Genomic DNA, 25934 nt, shown 5'->3' with positions numbered 1-25934 from the left:
CTTACAGTGTTGGTGGCAATGCAAACTGGCACAGCCACTCTGGAAAACAGTGTGGCAGTTCCTGAAAAAGCTAAAAATAGAGCTACCCTATGACCCAGAAATTGCACTATTGGGTATTTACCCCAAAGATACAGATGTAGTGAAACGATGGGACACCTGCACCCCAGTGTTCATGGCAGCAATATCCACAATAGCCAAACTGTTGTAGGAGCTGAGATATCCTTCAACAGATGAACGGATAAAGAAGATGTGGTCATATATATACACAATGGAATATTACTCAGTCATTGCAAAGGATGAATACTTACCATTTACATCAATGTTGATGGAACTGGAGGGCATTATGCTAAGTGAAATAAGTCAGTTGAAGAAAGGCAATTATCATATGGTTTCACTCATATGTGGAATATAAAAAATAGTGCAAGAGACCATAAGGGAAGTAGGGGAAATTAAATGGGGAAAAATTAAAGAGGAAGACAAATCATGAGACTTTTAAATCTGGGAAAGAAACTGAGGGTTGCTGAAGGGGAGGTGGGTGGGAGGATGAGGTAAGTGGATGACAGGCACTAAGGAGGGCATGTCAAGTGATGCTCACTGGGTGTTATACTATATGTTGGCAAATTGAATTTAAATAAATTAATAAACAGACAAAAAGCCAACTGCAAAAGTACCTTAAGACACTGGCTGACTTAACATTTCAGACTACAATATATTAATAACAGTGTATTTTCAAAAGGACAAGTTATGTCAATGTAGAACAAGACATAAAATTTCTTGGTCTGGCAAATGATGTCAGCCTAGCCTTTTTACCTGGCCAGGCAAACTCCCAAAATACCAGATTTCCCTCCCCGGCAACTCCTGGAACAGAATAGGAAGAGTTGACCCTATGCCATGTTGTCAGCAGGCTGGCAGCTGATTGCAGTTGTTTGTTCATTTACACTCACTTCCACGCAAAGGTAATTGAGGCAGAAATATTCTTCACTCATTCCCCTTCTGTGAATGTCAAAAGATCTTAAATTCTAACAATAACTATTTATTTGGGATCAAAGTAGTCCTTTCAGCAGATCTGCTTTATGGCTACTAAGTATAAAGAATATAGGAGACTGTCCAGAATTTATACTTCCTGTCCATTAGTCTTTAAATATGCTCAACATAAATGCAGTCTGTGGAAGCAAGTGGTACCACACAAGCCCATAAAACATTTGAAGGGCTGAGTCCCTATTTCACAGTTTTAATGCAGATAAATCTGTCCATATTCCCATAGCAATAGATAAACTAGATTCCAAGTTCAAGTTCAGCCTGCTCCATTGTTCCAACTTCTTTTCTCACTCTTTCGTCTTCCAGCTTTAGGAAAATATCCTCCATAAAGTTCAGATGGGCAATTCCCTGGCAAAATAAGGTAGTTTTACTACCCTCCACTTGAGCATCTCCTGAGCTTACTAAATAGAGAACGAAGCCAGGGACTATTTCTAAAGGTCTCCAGAAGTAAAATGTATACAAAATGAGCCCTTAACTAATGAAGAATTAAGAGACCCAGGAATCCTAGCTCTGAAGCTGCCTTTGGGATCTTGAGAAAGCAACTACCTTTTGGGTTTTAAGTCTCTCATCCATAAAATGGAGAAGCTATACGGTCAAAGATTTGTCATGAACGTTAGATAAGTTCATATATCTAAGAGTTTTTTTAAATGGTTATAAAAAGCACTATGGCTATTACTAAAATCAAAAGTGATCATGACTCCACTGAGTCATCCACCAGTCTCATCCTCAAATGTGTCTGCTGGCCTTGCCTCTCTCAAAGGACAATGTTGCTATCAGCAGGATTTTCCTTTGCTGAGTCTCAAAATGCATGTTAGAACTACCTGGCCAATGCATAAAATACAGAACTTATGCTGAACATTGCATTCTGTAGCATAGACTCTGTATACAGAAAGTCTGTATAGGAAGGTAATCAGGGAAAAGATAAGGGAATAGAAGTTTTTTGTTTTTTGTTTTTTTAATACAAGTTTTGAAAGGTAGGATGAAAGTCATTAAGTAGAACACAGGATAAGTTCTGGAAACACTGCTGTACCTTCGAGAGTTTATAAAGCAGAAATTTGAAATGCAGAGTCAGGAATGGGCTCTTTACTACACTCCATTTAAAATTTTTTTTTTATTTTTTAAAAATGCCTTCATTTATTTTATTTTTTTTTAAGATTTTATTTATTTATTCATGATAGTCACACAGAGAGAGACAGAGAGGCAGAGACACAGGCAGAGGGAGAAGCAGGCTCCATGCACCGGGAGCCCGACGTGGGATTCGATCCCGGGTCTCCAGGATCGCGCCCTGGGCCAAAGGCAGGCGCCAAACCGCTGCGCCACCCAGCATTTAAAATTTAACAACCCACCCCCTGTCCCTAAGAGCACAAGATACTGATCAAAGAATTTCTTTTTTTTTTTAATTTATTTTTTATTGGTGTTCAATTTACTAACATACAGAATAACCCCCAGTGCCCGTCACCCATTCACTCCCACCCCCCGCCCTCCTCCCCTTCCACCACCCCTAGTTCGTTTCCCAGAGTTAGCAGTCTTTACGTTCTGTCTCCCTTTCTGATATTTCCCACACATTTCTTCCCCCTTCCCTTATATTCCCTTTCACTATTATTTATATTCCCCAAATGAATGAGAACATATAATGTTTGTCCTTCTCCGATTGACTTACTTCACTCAGCATAATACCCTCCAGTTCCATCCACGTTGAAGCAAATGGTGGGTATTTGTCATTTCTAATGGCTGAGTAATATTCCATTGTATACATAAACCACATCTTCTTTATCCATTCATCTTTCGTTGGACACCGAGGCTCCTTCCACAGTTTGGCTATTGTGGCCATTGCTGCTATAAACATCGGGGTGCAGGTGTCCCGGCGTTTCATTGCATTTGTATCTTTGGGGTAAATCCCCAACAGTGCAATTGCTGGGTCGTAGGGCAGGTATATTTTTAACTGATTGAGGAACCTCCACACAGTTTTCCAGAGTGGCTGCACCAGTTCACATTCCCACCAACAGTGTAAGAGGGTTCCCTTTTCTCCACATCCTCTCCAACATTTGTTGTTTCCTGCCTTGTTAATTTTCCCCATTCTCACTGGTGTGAGGTGGTATCTCATTGTGGTTTTGATTTGTATTTCCCTGATGGCAAGTGATGCAGAGCATTTTCTCATGTGCATGTTGGCCATGTCTATGTCTTCCTCTGTGAGATTTCTGTTCATGTCTTTTGCCCATTTCATGATTGGATTGTTTGTTTCTTTGGTGTGGAGTTTAAGAAGTTCTTTATAGATCTTGGAAACTAGCCCTTTATCTGATATGTCATTTGCAAATATCTTCTCCCATTCTGTAGGTTGTCTTTGAGTTTTGTTGACTGTATCCTTTGCTGTGCAAAAGCTTCTTATCTTGATGAAGTCCCAATAGTTCATTTTTGCTTTTGTTTCTTTTGCCTTCGTGGATGTATCTTGCAAGAAGTTACTATGGCCGAGTTCAAAAAGGGTGTTGCCTGTGTTCTTCTCTAGGATTTTGATGGAATCTTGTCTCACATTTAGATCTTTCATCCATTTTGAGTTTATCTTTGTGTATGGTGAAAGAGAGTGGTCTAGTTTCATTCTTCTGCATGTGGATGTCCAATTTTCCCAGCACCATTTATTGAAGAGACTGTCTTTCTTCCAATGGATAGTCTTTCCTCCTTTATCGAATATTAGTTGCCCATAAAGTTCAGGGTCCACTTCTGGATTCTCTATTCTGTTCCACTGATCTATATGTCTGTTTCTGTGCCAGTACCACACTGTCTTGATGACCACAGCTTTGTAGTACAACCTGAAATCTGGCATTGTGATGCCCCCAGATATGGTTTTCTTTTTTAAAATTCCCCTGGCTATTCGGGGTCTTTTCTGATTCCACACAAATCTTAAAATAATTTGTTCTAACTCTCTGAAGAAAGTCCATGGTATTTTGATAGGGATTGCATTAAACGTGTATATTGCCCTGGGTAACATTGACATTTTCACAATATTAATTCTGCCAATCCATGAGCATGGAATATTTTTCCATCTCTTTGTGTCTTCCTCAATTTCTTTCAGAAGTGTTCTATAGTTTTGAGGGTATAGATCCTTTACATCTTTGGTGAGGTTTATTCCTAGGTATCTTATGCTTTTGGGTGCAATTGTAAATGGGATTGACTCCTTAATTTCTCTTTCTTCAGTCTCATTGTTAGTGTATAGAAATGCCACTGACTTCTGGGCATTGATTTTGTATCCTGCCACGCTACCGAATTGCTGTATGAGTTCTAGCAATCTTGGGGTGGAGACTTTTGGGTTTTCTATGTAGAGTATCATGTCATCGGCGAAGAGGGAGAGTTTGACTTCTTCTTTGCCAATTTGAATGCCTTTAATGTCTTTTTGTTGTCTGATTGCTGAGGCTAGGACTTCCTGATCAAAGAATTTCAAACTTCATTTCCATTACCAGACTTCCTTCTCATAGTCCATTATGAATTAGTATTATGTTTTGTCAACATGTTGTGAATAATATACAAGAGTACAAGAGTATTACATTTTTGTGTTAATTGCTAAACATATATATTTTTTTAAGATTTTATTTATTTATTCATGAGAGATGCAGAGAGAGAGAGAGAGAGAGGCAGATACAGGCAGAAGGAGAAGCAGGCTCCAGGCAGGGAGCCAGATGTGGGACTCAATCCCAGGTCTCCAGGATCACGCCCTGGGCCAAAGGCAGTGCTAAACCGCTGAGCCACCTGGGCTGCCCTAATTTGCTAAACATGTATTTAAAAGTAATCCACGTTGTTTAACGATACTCTGACATTGCTTCCCATTCTAATAAAACAGAAGCCTCAGGAACATGACTTTGTCCCAATATTCACAAAATGTGACAATTCCTTTTCAAAAGCTCTCTGTAAAATTGCTCTTGATTATTTGGATACCCATGAAATGCTGGTAAATAAATCTACTTCTCCTGTTTTTGTAAATCATAGAAATTGTTCTCTGGCTATTTTCTATTTTAATTTTCTTCCTCTACCCTAACAAGCCATAACAGAGGTGATCTGTCAGAGGTGAACACCTAAATGTAATAACAAAGAAACGCTTTGCCTTAATCAAAGGGACCACTCTTCAGTTTAAGCTCAAGTGACAGATTCTAATTGGATTTTTGAATTGTATAACAACCAAGAAAAATCTATCCTCTCATTCAGCAAACAAGCTTTCAACTTGCAGTGTCATTATTTCTGCTGCAAAGGAATTATCAAGGAAAACAGCGCTCCTAAGGAAGACCATATATAACCTAAGAGAGGCTCATCTGATGCAACTGGAGATCTTGGTCTATTTCTGATATTGCGAAAAGCAATTCTACAGGCCATACAAACCTTTCTTGAAATCTCCATTTTCTGGGATTATAGTATTTAGTATAGTATTTTGCCTGTATAGTATTTTGCCTCCTATTTTGCTGGCATGAAGCCATATCATCTAGTGTCCTCAGCATCTTAAACACTGTTGCTGTCCTTTCAAGCTGCCATAACAAAATACAATAGACTGGTGGTTTAAACAAGACATCTACTTTCTCACTGTTTTAGAGGTGAGCAGTCTGAGTTGAAGGTGTTGTCAGGGTTGGTTTCCTCTAAGGCTTCTCTGCTTGGTTTGCAGATGGCTGCAAACCTTTTGTCTTCCCATGGTGTTCCCTCTGCATGTCAGTGTTCTAATGACTTCTTCTTTCAAGGATACCAGTCATCCTGATGTAGGCCTCATCCTAATTAACTCGTTTTAACTTAACTGCCTCTTTCAACACCCTACCTCCAAATTCAGTCTCATGTTGAGGTAATGAGGATTAGGACATGAAACAAATTTTGAAGAGTGATGTCAGCAAGATGACAAAATAATTCAGGATATGACAAGAGATGTCATATCCTGAATAACAATTTGGTATACATCCACAGGCAAAGGTGCCTTTGTGAGAGCTGAAGGATCCAGATAGATCTGGTACAGTCCAAGAGGGAGGAGAGTCATTTTGAGAAGGCAGACCTGCAGTCAAGAGGATAAAAAGGGTCCTAGCTGTAGACACAGAAATAGCTCTGTACCCCTGACAACTTGAAAATAACCCCATTTGGCTTTGGTTCTTTCGCCAGCACCAAAACCATAGAGTCTCACCCACTATGGGTCAGGTAATAGATATAGAGAGCCTCCATGCAACTGTGCACCTATGGTGGCCCTTGAACCAGCTCTAGCTCCTCTCAGCTACAATCCAGGAGCCCTGGAAAACACTGATTTAGACAGTCACCCACGGACCAAAGAGTCACGTGGAAGTCCAGGAATCTAGCAGAGAAGTTCCCAGCACAGCATTAGAGAAAAAAAATCTGTTGCAGGTGCACTGAAGAGGGTAAGAGAAACCATTTGACCCCACCCACATCATCTCTTCCTGAAAATGACAGCCCAGGGCCAAGAGGGGCTATCTCAGAGGTGATTTCTCCCAAGGCAGGAAAAGAAAGCACATTAGTGAGTGAGTGAGTGACTGAGTGACTGAGTGAGAATGAGTGAGTACCTACTGCCCCAGCTCTGCAGGGCACTGCTGAAAAGGCCCATTTCTCTCTCCTTCCATCCAGAGAACTGATTCATGAGCTTCAGAACTAAGAGACAGGTGAGTGGCTGGGAAAACAGCAAGCAGGGTGAACAGAACTTATCTGAGGGACTTGGATTCTACCAACCTGTCATGGACTCTATGGGAGGCCAGTCCATAAGCAGCTGGGGATGCCTTTCCTGCAGCTCTCCCACTAGCCTGGTTATAAGATGAATACAGTCTGAGGATCGGGTGTAAAGCATGGGAACTACAGTTAACTCTACTGGGTTATATACTTGAAAGTTGCCAGTAAATCTTAAATGTGCTTATGACACACATGCAAAAACCAAAAACAAGGAGATGGACCTTATTGTGGCAATCATCTCACAATACATATACGTATTAAATCATCACATTGTACACTTTAAACATACACATTAGATATCAATTATATCACAAGAAAGCTAGGAAGGAAGGAAGGAAGGAGAAAAGAAAAAGAAAAGAAAGAAAGAGAAAGAAAGAAAGAAAGAAAGAAAGAAAGAAAGAAAGAAAGAAAGAAAGAGAAAGAAAGAAGAAAGAAAGAAGAAAAGGAAAGAAAGAAAGAAAGAAAGAAAGAAAGAAAGAAAGAAAGAAAGAAAGAAAGAGAAAGAAGAAAGAGAGAGAATGAATTAAACAAGTCTTGTATACTTAAAAAAAAAATGGGGGAAACACAATTTTGTCCATAAGAAGCCTCCATACATTTTGATCTCCAACCAGGATCCCATAACATCAGTCATTATTCGTCTTGCCTTAATGTATTTCCTTTTCTAATCTTACCTAATCTTCCCTTGAGTGGCTGCATCACTTTCTTTGGCTTAAATCTTAACGTTGGTCTCAAAGTCTAAGTTTTCAATGGAGAAAATGAAAATACACTAAAAACAAAATATGACCAATAACACAAAAAAGAGTAGAGTCCAAATACAGCACTGCACACACACACACACACACACACACACACACACGCAGTTTTCCACAATTGCACACAGACATACAGAGGTTTTTTTCCATTTGTTTGGGCTTGACATAATTTCTTCCAGGCATTACTGTAAACTAATGTTAACTGCATGTCCATGTTACTTGTAGTTGTCACGAACATCCCATTTCTTGGACAACTCTAACACAATAAGCCTGTATTCTCATTTCACTGTAAAATTACTAGAAAAATTCAACTCCGCTTCTGGACCATGGTGCACTTTTTTTCACAACTATTATTACTTAGTTCATATTTTCACACTCAAACTGAAAGTTTTAAGCTTACTGAATGTAACTGAAGTGGCAAAAGCTCAACCTAACAGCCCATGAAACAGTACTTTAAACTTTGATGGCTTTTATTGAATTTTTCCCTATATCCTATTCTTAAGGATATTATTTTAATTTGCTAATGTGTGGTTAAATTAAACAGGCTTGAAGTTTTGACTTAAAGAAATATAACAGTCCATTAAGAACATTTGTGCAAACAAAAGGGCATGGTGAAGTGGTAGGGTGTGATCCATAGGATGGTTCTCCAGAACATACATTCTGTGGGAGTTCTAATCAAAACAAGAAGCTTCCTATCACATGGTGCTGAAATTTTCCAGTTCAGACACTTAGAAAGAATAAATCCTACACTGAAGAATATAACTCCTAGACATTTTTTATGGTTGGCACTATTTTATTTCATTCCCTAGACTTACTTTTTTTTTTTCTTTTATGACCTAAACCTGAAAATCATCCCTCTTACACTAATTTAATATGAAAGATAAGAACAGCTGCAGGCATTCCAGTGTAACCTGTACAGGATACAAAAATCAAAGATTTTTTTTCTTCAATACACAAAGAAAAGGTGCCCAAAGCTTATTTTAACTTACCAGGACATACATTTCCGTCCCGCCAATGTGCATAAAGTGGATTCTTAACTACTAAAAACAGGCAGTAGAATTGTATGAGCTACATCGCTTGTCCCACATTCCTTCTTCCTCCTGCTAGTAAGTGTGCCAAGGACAGTAGGTAGGCACAACTGTTCATGTTGCCCTAGAAAATAAATCCCATTGCCTTAGAAGTGGGACATGTCTCAGATTTGTGAAATACCCAATATCAATCAATCTTCATATCTAATTGTAACAAAATTTGTTAAGACATGGTGGAAGATTTGAATTGTCTCTATCCCAGCCTCTTATCTTGCCTAACAATTTCAGGATTCCTAGGAAGTCTATCAACTGAGTACCTTTCCCGCTTAGTGTGTATCTGCTAGTGCCATTGTCCTGCCATGAGACACATGGGAACTACTCACAGTGTTTGCACATCTATCAAGGTTTGTGTTTCAAAGTCCTCTTTTCCTTAGCGATTTAAAGAGTAGGATTACAATTTCATGATTTTGGCACTTCACAAATCAATGCAATTTCTCTCACCCAAGACCCTGCTTTTGCATTTACATTATACCTGGGGTCCTGAAAGTTTGATATCTGAAATAATTCCACAAGATATTCTGAGCAGAGAGTGAAGCTAACAGTTAAAATGTATTTTACAGAATAAGTAGGTGAAGTATATTATAGCCATGATTCGCTGTAAAAGATTCTTTTCTTTAGGGTCTTTTAGATTTTTCTTTATTTTTTAATCTTTTAGGGTCTTTTAAGTTTTTTCTTTATTTTTAAATAAGTTTCTAATTGTTTTATAACAAAGTCCATACGGCCCTGTATATGTAATTAGAAGTTGTCTGAAACTTCTGTTCCAGAGGCATTTTCATTTAATTTAATTTAATTCTCCACATGCACTTTAATTTTTCCACATTATGGACTTCTTCCACATTAATGGTTGGAAATCACTTAAAAGATTCTGATAGTCTTTGTAGGTCTTTAACTATTGTTAGAAAACAATTTCATGCACCTGGAGTTTGTGGTCAGCCTGTAGAAAAGCATTCAAAGACAAAGAAGCATTTATGCATATTTGCTGATACTGTATTTAACAGAGTAACCTGTACCATGTTCACATTGTCATAGATTTTTTTTGCCCTTAACATTTATTCAGAATAAAATTTAATGCTTTCATGCACTCAAAATCATATATTGGTTATAATGTTTGTACAGTCATACTCTTTTGAATTTGTTTGCCTTATAAAAGTAAGATAGCAATAAAATATCAGGCTCATTTTATACATCCATGCTCATTTTAAACTCAGAAGACAAATAAATGATACCTGTAATTAGTGACTAAGGAAAATTAGGGACATCTCCTAACTGCCTATATGACTCTTAGTTTCTTTTTTTCTTTCTTTTTCTTTTTCTTTTTTGTATTCACTTTCATTTATTTATTTAAACAATTTTTGAGCACTGATTATTATGAAACCCAGTCTATGTGCCTGCATACATCAGCAAACAAAGCAAGCAGAAAATTCTTGTTCTTTTATATTCTAACATGAGGAGACAGAAAGTAAAGAATAAACATAACAAACTGAAAATAAAGAGCAAGCTAAGGAGTTTGGTGCTAGAAGGGCAGACTACAATTCTAAACAGGGTGGTCAGAATGAGAGTCACAGAGAAAGGGACAGCTGCGCAAAGGTATGAAGAATGTGAGGGTGGTACCCACAGGGAATAATTAGGGGAAGAGTATTCTGGTGGGAGAATAATTTGGGGCAGGAGCTTTACTGTTGTACAGTAATTTGTATGTTACATCATACAAATATGATGTTCGTATATTCAAGATAAAAAGACAATAGAACCTGTTTAATTTAGTCTTATATCCCCTAAGCCTACAGTTGCCATGTATTGAGTCATTTCATTCTTGCTCATAATATAGTAAGTTCTCATAAATATTATTTCTATTTTGTATGCACATCTTTATATTCCACACTTTTCCATGCATTTTATTTACATTTTTTCATTATATTGTAAGGTTCTTCAGAATAAGAAATGAGTCCTCTGTTCATTATTTTTCTCTATACTGTTTTCTAGATCTAGCAGATGTTTAATGAATGTTATTAACTGTAAGCAGGAAGAAAAAAGACTTAATCTTAGTTTTAAAACTCCAGCTTTGTTTCATGAATCACAGTGGTCAAATCTTTTAGTCTTTGCCTCAGTTTCCTGAAGCACAATTGAAAATCAACTAATAAGTTGTTAAATACATGAAACATTGTATAAATGTGTATTATAATAAAATATCATTCTTTCTTATATTCCACAAATACATGCATAAGAAATAGGAGACATAAATATAGAAATCAGAACACAGCTTTTCAGAAAAAAGAAAAAAGGGCTTAAAGTTTAAAGAGCACTGAGAAAAACCTTTAGATGGTAAGGCCAGTAATGGCCTTCAGTGAGCTATTGGACCTGGATCTTCAGCTCTGATGACCAATTTCCATCAGCTCAATACTACTTACCTGGATGTTTCAGTGATTAGGACCTTGGGAAAGAGCCTTCCAGATTGATCCACTTCACGATTTGCCTAGTCCTAGAATCATATATATCTCTCTTGACTCTTAACCTTGCCAATTTTCCATCCAAATCCCTAACTTGCAGTGAAATGATGAATCCAGTCCATGAATACTGTATTTTCATAGTCTAAGATGCCTCATAGATCATTTATGTCAGGACTCTCTCTGATTTGTGTGCTGATCTGACTAAGGGTAAACCCTGAAATTATTTTATTTAACATATATCATTCTAAATATTTTATTTACCTATTTCTAAATTGCCAAAAGAAGTATAGCCAAATTTAGTAGGTAGACTACTAATGAGAAATATCAAATGAAGTCATCATAGAATACTATTTCCTTTTCCACACAAAGCCAAGCTGCTTTGAGTCTACTTTTCTTATAGTCATAAACAATGGACAGATTTTATTTCATTTAGGGACACATAAAACATCCTCCCATTCAACTTATTATAGCAAAATATGCATTGTCATTCATTATTCATTCATTCCATGTCTAATTATTTACCTTCAGCTATATACTTCGGGTTGTGCTAGATGCTGGGAATATTAAGATAATTAAGACATCCTTTCTGTCATTTAGGAACTTAAGGCTTAGTGGTAGAGAATAAAGGTTGATACGCTATTTTTGGCCAGGGTTTTCCAGAATATTTTGTTTCAAAGGTGTGGAAACCAAGGAAATGATCCGTGCTTACCAAATTCATATGACTTAATGTATAGACCAGTTGGCTGCCTATGTATAAATTCAAAAGTAATGATATTTCCTCAGACTAATGTGAATACACATAATCACTATCCAGAGAAACTTTTCCCAATACCAGATTACAAGTGAAACCAAATTAATATTCAGAAGGTTGCTTAGTGGGCATGGTAGTAGAATAAAAAAATCTGAAGAGTCTTAAGCTATATTCAGACTATTATAAATACTGAGGAACCAGCCCAACCCTTATAGCTTACATTATCCCCACAGTGACTCAACAGTCAGTTTCTTTAGATACAGAATCTCTGCTATTTTACCTTTCATGCTAGCACAGCCAAATCCTGTTCCTCTCTCCCCTAGGCTTATTAGAGTTTTATAAACACTTATTGTCTTCAGGCCAAATAATACATTTGTTTCTGTTTGATTTATTTTAAATCTTTTTTTAATATTTTATTTATTTACTCATGAGAAGCACAAAGAGAGAGAGAGACAGAGACATAGGCAGAGGGAGAAGCAAGCTCCATGCAGGAAGCTTGATGTGTTCAGGATTAGTCCCGGAGCCAAAGGAAGATGCTCAACCACTGAGCCACCCAGGCATCCCTGTTTCTGTTTGATTTAGTGCCATCCATTCACTTGGGTTCAGTAAAGAAAGAATGGTGACATCAGCATGTTTTCTTGAGATTTATCTTAGGCAGCTATCCCTATATTACCTCCCACTTTTTAAATACTAATCCTTAGGCATGCTATGTATGTAACTGTATTGGCAGAAAAATGATTTGCAGTAAGCTACTGCAACTAATATATTTAATGACTTAAATTTTCCAATATTGACCTCTTTCCTTCTTTCTTTCTAGGTTGTAAAAATGATGATAATTGTTGTGGTGACATTTGCCATCTGCTGGCTGCCTTATCATATTTACTTCATCCTCACTGCAATCTATCAACAGTTAAATAGGTGGAAATACATCCAGCAGGTCTACCTGGCTAGCTTTTGGCTGGCAATGAGCTCGACTATGTACAACCCCATCATCTACTGCTGTCTGAATAAAAGGTAGAAACAAGATTACCAAACCCAAGTTTCTCATAATTCCTGGCTTAGCTAAAAGCATATAATGTTGTTCCAGCTTCTTGGTGCAAACTAAAAATGCCCAAAAGAAGGAAATATTTTTAAATTCACTGAGAGGAGTACAGAGTTTGATTTTTTTTTTCTAAATTTCCTCCTACTTTATGAAATATCCCACCTTTACAGTTACATCCTCAAAAGACTGAACTTAAAGGTCTAAATGGGAAATTTTTATATGGTCTAAAGTCTCCCTCCAAACCCTTCAGAATTTTGTCTGCACAGAAAAAATGTTTCCATCATAATTGAAGGAGGTGAGTTGAATATGTGCTTAAGCCCTCAGAGAAATGAGGACACTTCATAAAATATACAGGTAATTTCTATAAGATGGAGAGATGATGTCATATGTCAGTGAACTCTATTAACAAGGATGTCTTATAAATGGACTTCAAAATCTAAGATGTTGCTGTGAGGATTATAGAATCAACAGTAAGGGCAAGGAGAACGCCAGTCCTTCTGCCTATATAATGAGGTTAGTGAGTAAGAGAGGGTGCAGTCTCCATGGAAATGGGTTGTGAAGAAATTGAAGTGGTCAGGGAAAAGCTGCTTTTAAAGTCCAGTTTTTAAAAGGCAGTATTTTGACTGCAGTCAAATTTAAGACTTGAGGGAAAGGCAAAATGTGGTTTCCAGATTAAATCACCTTGGGTGTATGGTCAGCACACGGAGAAGCAGAGTTAAATTTCCTAAGATTGATAATTCCCTTAAGAAACCAATGTGTTTTGAGCACAACAAGAAATAGAATTTCATGTAAGTAACTGTGAGCTAAATTCTAAACTCTTTCCAGTTGGGCCCCTACTGCACTGTGCCTTAAGTTTGTTAAATACTTAATTCTTCCTTTTTTTTTTTCATTAATTGCATAAGCCATATATCAATTCAAGCCATCCCACAAACAGTACATCTGTTTTTAATCAACTTCATTTAATGGTTTGCTAAGCAAAGGATTTTGCACTTTCATATATGATTAGATGAAAAACATTAAGATCAGTAATTAATTCTAACATTAAATGAGACTTTATCAATGTGTAAACATTTCTGAAAGAAGCTGTTTTTAAATATGTCATTTTTAAGTGCCTTAACCACCAAGCCTAATTTGATTACACTTCAGTAAATATACAAAATTATTGAAGAAAGGTACACGTTTCTTTGGCATATGGATTACTCAGTACTGTGCTTTTACTATTTGATGACTTGCTTCTCATTGATAGGGAATTAAAATCCAAAGAAGAAAACTGAAAACACTAGTACCAATCCTGTGGCATATGCTTTAAGAGTTTGGCTAGAAAATCATATTCAAAAATTGATTTTGCTTAATTGCTGTAAGTAGGGCTTTCTGTGGCAATTAAAGGAAATTTCCACCTAAAAACATGATGTTTTCTTTCTGTGGCCTGCTTCTCTTCAGATTTCGAGCTGGCTTCAAGAGAGCGTTTCGCTGGTGCCCTTTCATTGAACTTTCTAACTATGATGAGCTGGAGCTCAAGACCATCAGGTTTCACCCGACTCGGCACAGCAGCCTGTATACGGTAACCAGGATGGAGTCCATGACAGTAGTGTTTGAGCCCAGCGATGCAGACAACACCAAATCCAGTCGGAAGAAGAGAGTGACTCCAAGAGATCCAAGCTTCAGTGGCTGCTCCCGCAGGAATTCCAAATCTGCCTCCACCACTTCAAGTTTTATAAGTTCACCCTATACATCTGTGGATGAATATTCCTAAATTCACTTCACTTCAGAGAGTAGTGTGAGGGCATCATGATGTCAGCATATCCCCCATTATCCTGTTTAGCAGTGCTATCCCACCTACTTTCTGGAAACAGAGGGCAAGTTGGAGGGCAGCTATGCTTCAATTGAGAAAGGTGGAATAGAAATGTAACAGAGACACTATTTAGATATCTGTCCCCTCAAAAATAAAATAGGCTGTCCATTGATTCTTTGAAAACTCCAAACTATTACATGAAACAAACTAAAGAGACATCTGAAAAGTACTTCTAGAGTGTTGGGTTTTTCTCATTTAAAATTTTCAATATACATTTATGATACTAAAGTGATATATGATTTTTCCAAGAGATGAAAGAAGCTTTAAAAACATAATGTTATGAGTGAATAAAAACAAAATATATATAAAAGAAACATTTCATTTTTATCTATAGCTATAAAACAGAAAAAAGTTAAATGACTCATTTTCCCATTAGAATGAAAGAAAATTGCCTCAAAGAGTAGGAATTAATGAAAATCTTTGCTCAAATGAACTCACTTTGTAGATGAAAAAATTTAAAGATCTTCTCCATGAAATGTAATTGGAAAGGAAATCTAATAAAATTATCAGGCAGCTGTACATGTCATTCTCTTTATTATTTTCTCTGAGACAGTGGCTTCAAAAGAAAAAATAATCCTTTACTTTTTGACTATACTAAACTAAAAAATACTCAAAATGACCTTAAAAGGACAAAGAAAATTCTTATGATCCTCTTTATGTTATTTTTCACAAATATTTAAAAATTTTTAGAAAACAGGCAGATTATAAAACACTAAAGATGCCTTCTAATGAAGAAGAGAGGAAATTCATTCGTTTCTGAAATGGACTGACTACCAATTTTTAGGCAAGAATTAAAGATAGTAATTCATAATTATGATGGCAGACAGGAACATCTACCAGCCCCAAAGGAAGAAGTGTTTCTACCCCATAACTCAAGGAAAAAGCTTAAGATGGACATCGACTTTATCAATTGTATAGCGTCCTTCTCCCCTCCTCTCCCTCCGTTGAGAAAAAGAGTAAGGACTAGGGGAAAGTATCAGAAAATATACTCAAATACAAATCCTTAGAAAAGAAAGTCTATGTACCACCTATATGTACTAACAAACATGTAGAAAAGTGAATCAATCAACTGTTAGAATAGGAAGCAGGACAATAGTTTGGATACATATGAACTAATACCAGGCAAACAAGAATATAATACACACCTTTCCACAGAGAACTTTCCTTTTGTCTGTTTAAATAATTCAGACATCTCCCAGGAATAAATGAGCTAATGGTCCTAAAGGAGCACCTGTTTACTATAAGAAAAACTTATTGACATATTTCCAAGAGCCATAGTGAAAACACACACACACAAAAAAAAAAAAACAAGAAAACACTTTAAGTGTAGAATTTATCTTCCAGACCTCAGTGCTTATAAATCCTCTTTCTTTGAACTAAAGATACCGTCAATTTTGCTCAAAAAAGGAGAAATCTTCTGAGAATATGGATGTATAATGTAAACTTTTCATAAAGTTTAAAATATTCCGTGGGATTTTTTTAAAGCTATCCAGTGAAAATAATTACCTGTAATGTGTTACTGGATTGTTATGTCTCCATCAGTATAGAAACAACTATTGTTTTGAAGAACAAGATAAAAGCAATTATTCAACAACAAATCATGGTCAATTGCTGCTACTACACTAAATTTTCCAGTCTTCTTTCCTATTTTGAACCCAAAGCCAGACATATCTGATTGTTACAAAGTGTTAAAGGTCTGAAGAACTCCATCTTCTTCTGATTGTACCAATAAATGGACACATGTGTATATGTGTATACACATAGGAGTGTGCAAATACAATCTTTCTAACATATGTAACAGCTTCAAAGAATTATTTTTTAAGAGTTTATTTATTCATGAGAGATTCAGAGAGAGAGAGAGAGAGAGAGAGAGAGAGGCAGAGACACAGGCAGAGGGAGAAGCAGGCTCCATGCAGGGAGCCTGACATGGGACTCGATCCCGGGTCTCCAGGATCACACCCTGGGCTGAAGGCAGGCTCTAAACTGCTGAGCCACCCAGAGATCCCAACAGCTTCAAAGAATTAAATTCAAAATGGAATGCCAAAATAGTAAGTGGTTACTACAGAGGTGCCACAAAAAGATTAACAAAATCTATGAAGCTTGTGTGCATGCTTTGGATAAGCAAAGTTATCATTATTTAGTATTTAATTGTTGAATTTAATTTTTAAATGTTCTATTCCAAAACATGTAAATGTTTATCATACAATGTGAAAGTGTCAAGAAAAAGTCTAACATTTTAAAGCAAACATTGTCTTCTTAAATTTACAAATGATTGTGAGACTAGCATTAATTAACCTTCCTGAGAGATGCCTGGGTGGCTCAGTGGTTGAGCATCTGCCTTCAACTCATGGCAGGATCCCGCAGTCCCAGGACCAAGTCCCACATCGGGCTCCCTGCATGGAGCCTGTTTCTAACCTCTGCCTCTGTTCGCCTCTTTCTGTGTGTCTCTCATGAATAAATAAATAAAATCTTTAAAAAAAATAAATTTCTCGATACACTGGACCATACTCAGCTGCAAAATGTGAATGTGAAGTACAGCCCTCAGATTCACCATAGTCAGCCACCACCAAATACAGTTTGAAAAACCTAACTCCTGGTCTTTGCACAGTAGGAAAATTTAGCATAATTTGCTAGGACATCTAAGGAAAAATACTGCTTCAATCTGCTGCTTTGTTTGATTTCTTTTGTTTTTTGTCTTTTGGTTTTTCAGTAGATTTCTTGTTGCTGTGCTTACCAAATATCATCCTTCAACTGGGACAGAAATTCTGTAGGTCCAGATGGTACTGGGAAAACTGACATCATTAACTCAGTACTTACGACTCCTAAATGAAAACTTACTAAGCAGAATTTTTAAGGTCAAAAGTTTAAAAAATAATAATAAAACAAGAACAATGTGAAAGAGAGAATACTTTAGCCCTTTTGTCTGAATTTTGACACTGAGAATAATACACATGAAATCATTTTTAATAGAGGTCACTTTAAATAAAGCTATGCTGATATTTTCATATTTGTTAGTGTTTGGGATAATTTACCTCCAAAACTCACCCTACTCTCTGATGCTAAAGTTCACTGCAAATGTTTTTCATTATTTGAAGGTAAAAGCAGGCTAGAAATATGAGGCAGTTGGTTAAAACACTGTAGGATATTTTGGATTTAGATCAGCAACAGAAAAATACAAAATATTTTGAGATAAAAGAGAGAATCAGAAATACTTGTATCATTTTAAATATTTTTTAAAAGACAAAAGTAAATAAATAATGAATGTTGTATTTTCATTATTTTGAATCTGGAAAAGTGTTTTTGAAATTACTTGCATAGGAAAAAATTCACGCAAACATGATTATTGTAGAATCTTATCTAACATCTTTATTTTTTTAGCAAGTTCAGTATACTGCTGCATTATTCCATCTCCCAACTTCATGATGGTGACATTCTGACCTACAGTCAAATTTGTATTCTTTTCCAGATCCTGCCAAGATCTGATCAACTTCAAAGTGACCTCCATACTTACAAAGCACACAGAACAATGCCAAGAAGCTTAGTATCAAACCTCAGAAGCACAAACTAAATGTGAAAAATCAATGCTAGCCAGCTGAGATTTGAGCTTGAATTTTGTTAATGCAGAATTTCATCAGAAAACTTCTGATTATTGTCTGGTAAATTAGTCCAACAAATGCAAAGTCATCAGAGAGTTACAATTTCTCACACTTTTAATAGTAACAAATTGAGATCTCATTTGTTGCTAATAGCATTCCAAAAGTTAAGGAAATGAAGCATAACACCTGCCATTTAGAATAATGTTGTAATAATTTCCCTCAGGACTAAGCAAGAATAAAGAATAAAGTACAAAAAAACATTTAAAAAATTAAAAAATGAATAAAGTACAATAGCTCTGTTCAGGTCAGTGATTGCATGTTGTAAAATAGCTTGGCAAAAATTCTGTGTATATAAGAAATAGATGAATATAAAGTTTGTAGCTAGTAAATAAAGTATTTTTAAGTTGTTCTAATTATACTGAATAATTTAATACATGCAAACCCTTTGTATATGTGCTAATATGTGACAGATTTGATTTTGCTTTTTTCTTTAAAAATATTAAAAATAATATTAAAAGCAAAAGCTGTCCTAATATTTTCCTACTGGCTAGCAAAATATATATTATGGAAGGTCCTATATTGCCTGAACACACAACCTCAGAATTATTTTGTGCTTTCTTCCTTAGTTTTCCTCATTAAAAATATCTAGTTTTCCTAAGTTACCTTGTTGCAGAAGAAAAGCATCTATAGAAATAAAAGTTATCAGGCAGCCTGGGTGGCTCAGTGGTTTAGCACCTGCCTTCAGCCCAGGGCCTGATCCTAGAGACCCTGGATTGAGTCCTATATCAGGCTACCTGCGTAGAGCCTGCTTCTCCCTCTGCCTGTGTCTCTGTCTCTCTCTGTCTCTCTTTCTCTGTGTCTCTAATGAATAAATAAATAAAATCTTTTAAAAAAATAAATAAAAGTTATCAAAATGTAGAAAAATATTCTGTTGGAAGAGCAGGAGTACATGAATTGGAATATAGAATAGAAAGAGTATGAAGTTAAGTACAGAGCATAGCATTTTAGAGCTACCGCTTCAAGGCTTCAACAATTGACAGACGAGTTTAAATCTAAGCCTCGCCAACTGATAGCTGGAGAACCTGGGGCAAGTGATTTGGCTCTGACCTCATTTAACATATCAATAAAAAAAGAGAAAAAAATAAAAAAAGAAATAAAAAAAGAAAAAAATAATAATTTCCTCAATTGAATGAGCTAATGCATGAATAGGACAAAGCCAAACATTAAACAAATGTTCAAAACAACATTATTAGTAACACTGTTTGCATGGGGAGAATAAAAAAAAAAATTATTTTTTGCTTGTGTCATTCTGCCTCCATCCAAAGCCCTTTGAGGCATTTGTAGCCACATAGCTTCCCATCACTTAGACTTGGGCTATTTTCAGAGTCTGCACAAGATTTCATGGATTATGTATGAGTGTTTTGGGAATTTGCTACCTGGCCCTGGGCCCATATGTACAGAAAGCTGTGTAGGTAAAGGGTTAAGAATAACCAATTAATAGAAGTGACTTTGGACATGTGAGGCTAAACTCACTTCTTGGGAAAGATGCAGCCATTTCAGGTTGAAGAATAGGAATGTTAAACTTCAAAAGAAAATAGATGAGGAAGACAATGCAGAAAAATTTCTTTTGAGATTTCCAGGATGGCTCCACAGACTGCTCTCTTGGTGTTCCTCCCATGTGCTCAAAGAAGAGTGCCCAGAGACAATTCCATGTCAGGTGTCAGCATTGCCTATCCATTTCCAACAGTTGCACTTGATCCACTTCCTCAAACCCACTCAGATACAAGCCAAGTATCCTCTACCCTATTGTATCAATTTATCATAAAGAGAAGAGAAAAAAGAAGCAGAATATTTTCACCAGCCTACCACGCATCCAAAGCATCAGGACATCCTCTAAGCTCTCAAAATATACCCAAGGTTCAATTGATATGTACCATATCAACTGCTACAAACCTGGTCCAAGCCCCCATAATCTCCTACTTGGATTACTGCAAAAGCCTCTACTCCATGCCCTCTCTAAAACTGATTCTCAATAAAGCAAGCAGAGTGATTCTTTTTAAATAGCATTATATCATTTCACTTCTTTGCTCACAATCCTCTCATGGCTTCCCACTTCAGTTAGAAAAAAATATTTTCTTCAACCACAGTGTAATGAAATTAGAAACCAATAACCCTCAAAAAGTAGAAAATTCATAAATATATGGAAATTAAACAACATGCTCTTATACAGTCAAAATATTGAAGAAGAAATCACAAGCGAAATTAGAAAATACTTGAGATGAATGAAAACAAAAATACATTCCAAAACTTAGGAGATGCAATGAAGGTAGTGTTCAGGGGAATTTATAGCTATAAATGCCTACAGTAAAAAAGAAGAACTATTTCCAATTAATTACTCAACTTTACACACTTTCTAGTTAGATAAAGAAGAACAAACTAAGCCCCAAACTACTAAAAGAAGGAGATAACAAAGATGAGAGCAGAGATGAAAGAAAGAGAGAATCGAAAAACAACAGAGAGAATCAATGAAATCAAAAGTTGGTTCTTTGAAATGATCAACAAATTGGACAAACTTTTAGCTAACCTGTCAAAGAAAAAAGAGAGATATGCAAATAACTAAACTCAGAAATGAAAGTGGAGATAAAGTATTATAAGAAATACTAGATTAGATGATCTAAAGTGCAAACTCCTAGAAATACACAAATTACCTAAGGTCATTGAAGAAGAAATAGAAAATCTCAAATATCTATAACAAGTAAAAAGATAGAATTGTAAAAATATCTAAAAACTAAAGGATTGGGACCAGATGGCAAACAACTAAAGAAAGAATAACAGCAAGCCTTCTCAAATTCTTTCCAAAAATAGAAGAGAAAGAAATACTTTTTTAGCTCATCCTATGAGGCCAGCATTAATGTGATACCAAAGTCAGATAAAAACATCACAAGAAAAGAAAATTACAGGAAAATATCCTTTATGAATATAGTTACAAAAATCCTCAACAGAACCCTAGTAAACTGAATCCAATCGCATATTATTGAAGGAAGCATAAACATAGTACACTGAAAACCACAACATATCACTAAAAGATATTAAAAGCAAACAAATAAATGAAAAGACATCCTATGCTCATGGATTGGAAAACTTAGTATTGTTAAGATGTTAATACTATCCAAAGAAATCTAAAGCATCAATTCAATCCCTATTAAAATTATAAACAGCAACTTTTGCAGGAATGGAAAAGTCAATCTTCAAATGCATATGGAACTGCAGTGTACCTACACTGATGGAATAATTTTTCTTTAAGATTTTTATTTTATTTATTCATTAAAGGCACAGAAAAAGAGAGAGGCAGAGACACAGGCAGAGGGAGAAGCAGGCTCCATGCAGGGAGCCCAACCTGGGACTCGATACTGGGTCTCCAGGATCACGCCCTGGGCTGAAGGCAGCGCTAAACCGCTGAGCCACCCGGGCTGCCCAGTCAAAAAGAATTTTATAAAATATGTCAGGTAACTAACAAACTCTTTCTGAGAACCCAAAGAACAGGCCTAGGGCAATGCAGTCACTGGCAACAGGCAAAAGAACAGCTTAGAGCCATGAAAGTAGCGATACCACCACCAGAACTGCTGGGCACAATCATTGTTATTTGCAAAATTTCCATCATCAAAATCAAGCATCCCGCACTGCTGACATACTGCTGCTTTAACCTCTGGAAATTGCATGTTGGTGCCACTGCAGCACCATCTTCATTGGAACGGGTCCTCCTGCATCTCTGCTGCTTTGCTTTACTAGCTTTCAATCCAAAGCCCATGGTGGCTGCATCTGATTGGGGTAGCCTAGGCTGGGTGCATGCCCTTAGCAACAAGCCCAGTTGAAATGAATATTAGATTTTCTGCTTTTAAAATGAGAGACAGGGGATCCCTGGGTGGCTCGGCAGTTTAGCGCCTGCCTTTGGCCCAGGGCGGGATCCTGGAGTCCCAAGATTGAGTCCCACATTGGGCTCCCTGCATGGAGCCTGCTTCTCCCTTTGCCTGTGTCTCTGCCTCTCTCTCTCTCTGTATCTTTCATGAATAAATAAGTAAAATCTTTAAAAATAATAATAATAAATAAATAAATAAAATAAAATAAAATAAAATAAAATAAAATAAAATAAAATAAAATAAAATAAAATAAAATAAAATAAAATGGGAGACAGGTTCTGCCTCATTGGTAGAAATTCCCCAAACACACATGTTAGGTATTTGATAAGGATGGTAGATGTTTGTTATAGGTGCCTTGGGGAAAAATATATATATTTAAATGTCATGTAAATATCTTTCATTAGTAGATGCACAGTTTACAATTTTCCTTTTATTTTTGCGTTAACCACATTTTCCTTAACAAGCACATACTGTATAAGTTACAAAAATTTTCAAGAGCATTATTCTGCAGGAAAAGAGTGAAGCTTTCTATTTTAATTGTATTCACAAGAAATATGTCCACTTTTATAAAGCTTATTGTTACCATGGCTTACAAACATAAAAAACAATTGCTGTGTTTTTTAAAGGTTAGAATATTTGGCTATTGATTGGCAGATGATATCACTATTAGATGAAATTAACATAATTACTGTCTAAATATAATGTCATATTCATAAACACATGTAGAAATTAAAATAACTCCTGTGACTCTCACAAACCAAACAAGGAACAATGAATGTTGACCCAATCTCCACCTAAAGAACTTGAAATGCCCAGTCTGAGATCTCAGGAGGACAAGGTGAAGCCTTTTGATTAATTTGTATTTTATATCAGTCAAATGTTCTTTCAGTTTATAACAAAACACCTGTAGTTCGTTTTAAAGTGTATTGGGAAATCTATAGGAAAAGATCCTATAGTGTATGAATGAAAAGTCACCAGAATATGCTCCTGTGTGCTAAATCAGAATTCTCATTTGTATCAGAAGTCTCAAATGTTGGGTTCCATTTTCCTCCAACCTCCAAATAACCTAAGAGTGGATCTGTATGGGCAGTCCTAGGTGGCCTGAGACACAAATGCATTTTAACAAATATATCCCCTGAGCACAGGCTTATGCACCAGGCTAAGGAAAGCATGAAAACACATAAAACTTCAACTTTGTGATTCTAAAGGGCAGACCCCAAAAGTACATGACTCTTAATTTAATACAGCACCATTAAGTCTTAGATAATTAAGTGAAGTGGGTGGGGAGAATTTGTAGGATACATAGTTGAACTAATAGATTTCAAAATAAGCAATCATGATAGCAACAAACCCTCAGCATCCAAAGAGCCACTGAGCCATGTCTATGTCTTCCTCTGTGAGATTTCTGTTCATGTCTTTTGCCCATTTCATGATTGGATTGTTTGTTTCTTTGGTGTTGAGTTTAATAAGTTCTTTATAGATCTTGGAAACTAGCCCTTTATCTGATATGTCATTTGCAAATATCTTCTCCCATTCTGTAGGTTGTCTTTGAGTTTTGTTGACTGTATCCTTTGCTGTGCAAAAGCTTCTTATCTTGATGAAGTCCCAATAGTTCATTTTTGCTTTTGTTTCTTTTGCCTTCGTGGATGTATCTTGCAAGAAGTTACTATGGCCGAGTTCAAAAAGGGTGTTGCCTGTGTTCTGCTCTAGGATTTTGATGGAATCTTGTCTCACATTTAGATCTTTCATCCATTTTGAGTTTATCTTTGTGTATGGTAAAAAAGAGTGGTCTAGTTTCATTCTTCTGCATGTGGATGTCCAATTTTCCCAGCACCATTTATTGAAGAGACTGTCTTTCTTCCAATATAGTCTTTCCTCCTTTATCGAATATTAGTTGACCATAAAGTTCAGGGTCCACTTCTGGATTCTCTATTCTGTTCCACTGATCTATGTGTCTGTTTTTGTGCCAGTACCACACTGTCTTGATGACCACAGCTTTGTAGTACAACCTGAAATCTGGCATTGTGATGCCCCCAGATATGGTTTTCTTTTTTAAAATTCCCCTGGCTATTCGGGGTCTTTTCTGATTCCACACAAATCTTAAAATAATTTGTTCTAACTCTCTGAAGAAAGTCCATGGTATTTTGATAGGGATTGCATTAAACGTGTATATTGCCCTGGGTAACATTGACATTTTCACAATATTAATTCTGCCAATCCATGAGCATGGAATATTTTTTCCATCTCTTTGTGTCTTCCTCAATTTCTTTCAGAAGTGTTCTATAGTTTTGAGGGTATAGATCCTTTACATCTTTGGTGAGGTTTATTCCTAGGTATCTTATGCTTTTGGGTGCAATTGTAAATGGGATTGACTCCTTAATTTCTCTTTCTTCAGTCTCATTGTTAGTGTATAGAAATGCCACTGACTTCTGGGCATTGATTTTGTATCCTGCCACGCTACCGAATTGCTGTATGAGTTCTAGCAATCTTGGGGTGGAGACTTTTGGGTTTTCTATGTAGAGTATCATGTCATCGGCGAAGAGGGAGAGTTTGACTTCTTCTTTGCCAATTTGAATGCCTTTATGTCTTTTTGTTGTCTGATTGCTGAGGCTAGGACTTCCAGTACTATGTTGAATAGCAGTGGTGAGAGCGGACATCCCTGTCTTGTTCCTGATCTTAGGGGAAAGGCTCCCAGTGCTTCCCCATTGAGAATGATATTTGCTGTGGGCTTTTCATAGATGGCTTTTAAGATGTCGAGGAATGTTCCCTCTATCCCTACACTCTGAAGAGTTTTGATCAGGAATGGATGCTGTATTTTGTCAAATGCTTTCTCTGCATCCAATGAGAGGATCATATGGTTCTTGGTTTTTCTCTTGCTGATATGATGAATCACATTGATTGTTTTACGGGTGTTGAACCAGCCTTGTGTCCCAGGGATAAATCCTACTTGGTCATGGTGAATAATTTTCTTAATGTACTGTTGGATCCTATTGGCCAGTATCTTGTTGAGAATTTTTGCATCCATGTTCATCAGGGATATTGGTCTGTAATTCTCCTTTTTGGCGGGGTCTTTGTCTGGCTTTGGAATTAAGGTGATGCTGGCTTCATAGAACGAATTTGGAAGTACTCCATCTCTTTCTATCTTTCCAAACAGCTTTAGGAGAATAGGTATGATTTCTTCTTTAAACGTTTGATAAAACATGGCTTCTTCTTTAAACGTTTGATAGACATGGCCAACATTCATATGAGAAAATGCTCTGCATCACTTGCCATCAGGGAAATACAAATCAAAACTACAATGAGATACCACCTCACACCAGTGAGAATGGGGAAAATTAACAAGGCAGGAAACCACAAATGTTGGAGAGGATGCGGAGAAAAGGGAACCCTCTTGCACTGTTGGTGGGAATGTGAACTGGTGCAGCCACTCTGGAAAACTGTGTGGAGGTTCCTCAAACAGTTAAAAATATACCTGCCCTACGACCCAGCAATTGCACTGTTGGGGATTTACCCCAAAGATACAAATGCAATGAAACGCCGGGGCACCTGCACCCCGATGTTTCTAGCAGCAATGGCCACGATAGCCAAACTGTGGAAGGAGCCTCGGTGTCCAACGAAAGATAAATGGATAAAGAAGATGTGGTTTATGTATACAATGGAATATTACTCAGCTATTAGAAATGACAAATACCCACCATTTGCTTCAACGTGGATGGAACTGGAGGGTATTATGCTGAGTGAAGTAAGTCAGTCGGAGAAGGAC

At 36.6% G+C, this 25934-nt stretch overlaps 1 protein-coding gene across 1 annotated transcript in view; it reads left to right on the top strand.

The window, feature by feature from the left end:
• Positions 1-18716, top strand: part of TACR3 (tachykinin receptor 3) — an 83055-nt gene extending 64339 nt beyond the window's left edge. The window contains exons 4-5 of the mRNA XM_025422870.3: positions 12582-12778; positions 14247-18716. Coding sequence (XP_025278655.3) covers positions 12582-12778; positions 14247-14559 — 510 coding nt within the window. The 3' untranslated portion in view covers positions 14560-18716. The remainder of the gene's footprint in view (positions 1-12581; positions 12779-14246) is intronic.
• The last annotated feature ends 7218 nt before the right edge of the window (positions 18717-25934 follow it).

Source organism: Canis lupus, chromosome 32 (genome assembly GCF_003254725.2).
Source record: "Canis lupus dingo isolate Sandy chromosome 32, ASM325472v2, whole genome shotgun sequence".
Classification (NCBI taxonomy): domain Eukaryota; kingdom Metazoa; phylum Chordata; class Mammalia; order Carnivora; family Canidae; genus Canis; species Canis lupus.
The sequence above is the reverse complement of the archived record's forward strand: the minus strand, read 5'-3'. Positions and strand labels throughout refer to the sequence as shown.